This window comes from Lynx canadensis, chromosome E1 (genome assembly GCF_007474595.2).
Source record: "Lynx canadensis isolate LIC74 chromosome E1, mLynCan4.pri.v2, whole genome shotgun sequence".
Classification (NCBI taxonomy): domain Eukaryota; kingdom Metazoa; phylum Chordata; class Mammalia; order Carnivora; family Felidae; genus Lynx; species Lynx canadensis.
Window position 1 is genome coordinate 38,032,404 of NC_044316.2, and position 6,000 is coordinate 38,038,403.

A 6,000-nucleotide genomic window follows, 5' to 3' on the forward strand; every position below is an offset into this window, starting at 1 on the left:
TTATCTCTGGCCTCCAAGTCTTAGAAGCAACTAAAGGGCATTAGGCAGGTGCATTATTGGGGGAACATTTCTCTCATACAGGTCCAGAGGTCACTTCATCCATTCCCTTGTTCCCAAGCAGACAGATCCCCAAGAGTCCATCACTCTCATGGGATTTTACTATACTATACCCTGTAAAGTCCACAGGGAAGGTACCAACTGTCCCAGTTCCTTAATCAAAAAATAAATCTCCTGGGGCGCCTGGGTGGCGCAGTCGGTTAAGCGTCCGACTTCAGCCAGGTCACGATCTCACGGTCCGTGAGTTCGAGCCCCGCGTCAGGCTCTGGGCTGATGGCTCGGAGCCTGGAGCCTGTTTCCGATTCTGTGTCTCCCTCTCTCTCTGCCCCTCCCCCGTTCATGCTCTGTCTCTCTCTGTCCCAAAAATAAAAATTAAAAAAAAAAAAAAAAAGTTGAAGAAAAAATAAATCTCCAAAAGGTGACTAAATGTTGAGCTTTTTTTTTTTTTAAAGATTTTTATCACAAGTTTCCCTGTCACAGTCTAAACTACTAGACAAAATTATGCCCAGAAATGTAGAGAGTAGCCTTATATTTCTTGTCCCATGTCTAGGCCTAAAACAGAGACAGGGTTAAAACTCAAGGCTCTGGAAGCCAAGTCACAAATACCCCTGCATTTCATGCAGTGTCATGGCCTCAGAGCATTTAGTCAAGCCCTATCTGGCTTTGTGTGGGGTTGGTGCATAATGGAGAGAAGGGCAAGGCATGTTTCCAACTTTCCACAACACTCCTGCTCCCTCCTTCCTTTACTGTTCAGACACTAGGGTTAAGGAGGGAATGAATGAAGGAGAAAAGGGGCTTTCTCACTAGGTTGCCAAAAGTGGCATTTCCTGGCATCTTCTTCCTTCCTCAAAAAATTCAAGATTCTGTGTTCTGTGCTTCAGGAGACTAAGTTGGAGTCAGGGCAAAGATGGGAGATCTTGGAAAGCAGCATGAGTAGAAACTTCCTCACACTCTCTAAGCCCCCAACACCTTTCCCCCACTCCCAGAATTGTCTTCTCTATCTTAGTATCCCATTTAATATCCCCAGAGTCCTTGAGGAAGAGCAGAATGTGCCTCTCTAAGTGCCCCACACTCACCGCCCTTATTTGTAGACCTTCAGGGTCATCTCCTTGGTTCTCTCATTCTCTGCCTTCTCTACAAACAGTAAGTGAGAAGGACCCTTCGCATCCCCCCAAGACAGTCTGGAAAGAATCCATCAAGCTCTTCCTCTACTTCCAAGGGCCCATAGTAGTGAGAACTGGGAGAACTGTGCCAGGGAATTGAAGAGGATAATTCTCTTGTCTGGGAAAGTTAGGGAGAAGACAGAGAGGGGAAATTTGGGAACTGAGGCCTATAGTCCCATCTGTGGGGCTGACTGCCTAACCTAGAGGGGTGGTGTTCATATTGAATATTATTCATGAGATTTATTAGAGGCTCCTGTTTACAGAGCTGCTCTTTCTCTTTTGAAACAGAGCAGTGGAGAAGAACAGCAAAGAAGGAGCAGAAAGGGGGTCAGGCTTTCGGTAGGCCCTTTCTCAACCCTTGTACAGCCCCGGTCCAACATTAGAGGCATAGTGGAGGGTCCAAAAGGCCCTGAAAGCATTCAGTCTAGATTCTGGATGTTTCTCTAAGGAATGAGGCTTCCATTCCCGTAGTCCCCACCAGCCCTCCCAAGGTTTAGGCAAGGAGATCTACAGCCCCAGAGTCAGAGCCTGGAGTCTAGAGGCCACAAGGAATGCTGAGTCTTTGCTGGGAAAGAAGAGTAGACTTGAAGTGAGTGGGAGACAGAGGTAGCAGAATCCCCTGCACTTTGGAGAAAAACAAGCTCAGTATTAGCCCAGGGTTTAGCTTTTACTCTGATGGGACTCCGCCTTTCCTCCTTCTCCCTCAGTATGTCCCATGGGTTGGTAAGACATCTAGATGTCTGAACCTCCCACCTGACACCTCGAAGGTTGTTATAGCCCCTCTTTAGCTCCCAAAGCCATGGGGGAGGGGAAGGAAGGTGCCTCAGAGGTGGCAGTGCTGTGATGTCCATCAGCACCCAGGGAGAGAGGCCAAGGGGAATAAACAGTAACCAGAGAGGGAGCTAGGAGGAGATGCCTGGTCTTGAAACAGCCTCCTTATCCTATCCTCTCCTGCACCCTCTCTCACATGCTGACAAGGCTGTGTGCCCAAGTGTGCCAGCTCTTCTGGTTGGTGGTTCTGCTCTGCCATGCAGGCAGCCGGCTCTCTGCTCTGGCACAGAACACATGCTGGGGTCTCTCACACTTCTTTGCTCACTCATTTCAATGTGTCTGCGTTACAGATTCCTAGGGATGAAAGAAAAGGCTGTGGCCCTGTGAGGTGGTGGGCTTGGGGCCCTTTGGGTGCATATCTGCCTTGCTGCAGGGCAAGGAGGGAGAAGGCTGCTGGCAGCTCAGCTGAGCTCAAGGTTCTGGTGACTCATAGCAATGGGGGCAGCTTATGAAAACAAAAGAGGGGAAGAGGCTTCAGGCTTGTTAGAGCTCTCTTTTGCCCCAATTCTCTCCCACTCTGAGCTGTGTGGATAAAGGTCTCTCATATGGATTGTGGGTCAAGGAGAGGCCCCAGCTACGAAAGAATAGAGGGAAATGGGAGAGAAGAGATCAGGGAAGGCTGAGCATTCCCAGAAAGAGGCTTCCCAGTGAGAAAAGGATACGAGAGGCTAGGCTAGTAGTATACAATTGTATCCTTTGGGGCTGCACAAAGGGTACTGGGCATTCACATGTGCAGACAGACACAGCCACTCCTCCCTGGAAGGATTGCCACAGTCTCAGTTCTCTCTTCCCTGGAAACAGACACCATAGATCTTCAAAGGCGCTGATTCCTTTATCTCTTACAGGCCAGGTGGGCAATGTGCATTCTCTCCATCCTTTCTGAATCAGGGGGATGATAGGATATTGTGTTTGAGACCACATCAGCAGAAAGTGGCCAGAAGGTGGACCAGGGGAACCATTCAGGCCTCTGACCACAGTCCCAGGGGCCTCCTTGTTTTAGCAAATGGAAACAGAGATCTTTGATACTAGTATCCAGATAATAATACCTTCCCTCTAACCTCAGTGAAGGATGGGCTAAGAGGAGGAGAATTCTCTGGCAGAGCCCATTTTCATTTGCCTGTTTCGTTGCTGGTGGCTTTGCTCTCCAGCTGGGGTGAGGGACTCTCTGCTGGGCTGCTTCTGGAGATCCAGAGATGGTTTTGGTTGGAGAAAGAGACCAGCCGCTCTTTGCTCTTTGCTCTTCCTGCAGGGAGTTGGGACCATCTCTACTCCCCCAGCTCTCCCTGGCAGCATCAGGAACCCAGGGCCTCCTGCTGGAATACCCATAATAAAGCTCAGTCTTGAACTGAACCAACACATCACCTGGCTCTGGTATAGAAATGATGCTGTGAGGGGGAGCCTGGGTGTACCAGGTGGGTGTAGGCAGGTGTGGGGAGTTTAGGCCCAGGAGAGATATTAGAATCACTCCTCAATACCACATGTTTCTCCTCTTTCTCAAACTTTCTGCTTGGCCTCCCTTTTCTTCTGTCTCCCTTCAGCTATCTCCACTCCTGGCCAACTCATCCCTTCCAATCTGAGAAGATATGGTAAGTAGTGGCCTGTTCCCTACACTTTTCTTTCTCTTCCTCTACTCCCAACTCCCAGCCAAGAGTTACCCCATTTGAACTCTTTGCACCAGTGAATGCCATCAGGGTCTGAACCCAGAATCCCCAGCCTCTGCAACCCCCCTGACTTGAGAATGCCACTCTGACTCTGAGACTGACTCTTTCGTGCTCATCCTCCCCACAAGGATAGCCAGGCCAAGACTGGTATGTCCACTGACAGTAAGAGCCCTGACCTGAGGCAGAGGGCAGCTCTGAGGGTGCAGTGGGGCTCGGCCCTAAATGCGTGTATGCCTGTGCATTGGGCACACTGGTTTATTAGTGTTATTTCAGCATTGTGATGCAGAGAGAGTAAGTGTAACAGCTGCTCCTTGCTTGCAGTGTTTATTGTTACCTAGAGACAACCTCCTGGCTTTTTCCCAGCTCCCCCCCCCCCCCCCCCCAGCCCAACCCCCTCCCTGCCAACAGTCCTACTCTCCCCACACTGATGGGAAATTTATAGCTTGCCCATACCATGCCTTTAACCCTCTCCTGTCCATAGGGTAAGTGAAGTGAGGGAAGCCAAAGTGAGCAGTGGGCATGCTTGGGCCCCAGCAGGGTAGAGTGGTGTACAGAGGAGAGAGGGAGGGATGGAAGGATGTTCAAAGTCAGGCTCCAGTTACCCTCCTGGCTCTCATGTTGAGATAAAAGAGCTTTGGCCCTAGCCTTGAGATCCTAGCATCCTCCTCACAAGATAATTCTCTTCCCTGGGCGTCTCTAAGCACCCCGAGTTGGGCTGCCTGATCCTGAGCAAGCACAGTGAGGTAGTATTGAGACAGGAGTAAATATAGAGTGGCAGAACCCCCAGCCCTCTCCTTTCTATAGAGATGTCATATTGAGACTAACCAGAGACTCTGGCATGAGGAATGGTGGCCAGACCTCCCCAGCTAGATACATGTCAAACATAAACCTGGCTGCTGAGTCTGGTGGGAAAAATTGCCCACCTTAACTTTACACCTAACCCAGCACTAAGGTCCCAAGAGACTCCTAAGCCATTCTCTATGCTGGTCTCCTTGGTCTGGTTAGGCTACTCTTTTCTACTCTTCTTCTTGATCCATTTTTTTCCTGTTTATCTTTTGGTTTGGTACCTTGGATCAAATCCAAGACACCAAGGGGACTGAGACATCTTAGTCACGGCCTCAACAGAACTAGGGAAAGAGAAGTTCCTCCAGCCTCTCCTGACCTAGGACCTTTCATGGAAGGGCACCATGTCATATATTCACTGTCCCTACTGGAAATGAGGGTTTGAAGAGGGATTAGATTTTAGCAAAAAAGATAGAAGTTAGACATAGGGAAAAACTTATTCATGAGATAAAACTTCAGAATGGGCCTACTTCAGAGATTTTTTTTTTTTTTTCTGCATGGGATGAGTTTAAGTCTGTGCCTACCCAAGGGGAATTGAAAAAACAGGATTACTTTTCAGTGGCTTCTCCAGATGTGGGCCTCAATGCAATTTCTACACTAGCTCTGGGAGTGCATTCCTTCTCAGTCCTTCTAAATGTAGTATGTGATGGTTAGATCACAAGTTTGGGAGGCAGACAGCCTTGGGTTCCAGCACCAGCACTGCCATTTACCAACTGTGCTCCCTTAGTAAGTCACTTAACCTCTCTGTGCCCTAGTTTCCTTGTCTGTGAAATTCAGATATACCACCTCTTAAGGTTATGAGTGTATTTAGTGAAATAATATATGTAAAGCACCTAGGACACTGCCTGGTACTCAGTAGGTATGCAGTGGTTGATAACAATAATCTATTACTTTTATGGAGTCAACAGGGCTGACGTTGCTTCAAAGACTTTATGAGTCCCCTGAAATTATAGACCAAATATGTGAATATGGGTATGCTGGGAACAATGTCCATGATTGTCCTCATGATGCGGAGCAGGAAGTGGCAGTCTCCTGGAAAGGAAGTAGCCCCAATCCCTTGACTCAGACTTCCCCATTCCCATGCCTCAAGCCAGGAGCACATTAGGCAGTGTTCTACCTGGAAGTATATCTTCATCATCTAAGATGGAGCTGTGAGAGACAGCCATTAGGGTAGCAACTTCTGGCATTTGCCAGGCACTTTACAGTTTGTCCAGTATATTTACCTACGTTAGCTCTTTTACTTTTTTTTTTTAAGTTTATTTATTTTGAGAGAGTGAGAGAGAGCCAGCAGGGGAGAGGCAGAGAGAGAGAGGGAGAGAGAGAATCCCAAGCAGGTTCTGCATTGTCAGCACAGAGCCTGACATAGGGCTTGAACTCACAATCCACGAGATCATGACCTGAGCTGAAGTCAAGAGTTGGACACTTAACTGACTGAGCCACCCAGG

At 48.6% G+C, this 6,000-nt stretch overlaps 1 protein-coding gene across 6 annotated transcripts in view; it reads left to right on the forward strand.

The window, feature by feature from the left end:
• Positions 1-6,000, forward strand: part of CDK12 (cyclin dependent kinase 12) — a 91,697-nt gene that overhangs the window by 74,143 nt on the left and 11,554 nt on the right. The window contains exon 17 of one of the 6 annotated variants that reach the window (XM_032591231.1): positions 3,590-4,125. The exons of the other annotated variants lie outside the window; for them this stretch is intronic. Within the exon in view, the coding sequence (XP_032447122.1) occupies positions 3,590-3,641 (52 nt within the window). The 3' untranslated portion in view covers positions 3,642-4,125. Of the gene's footprint in view, positions 1-3,589; positions 4,126-6,000 lie in introns of those variants that run through there. 6 annotated transcript variants of the gene reach the window in all.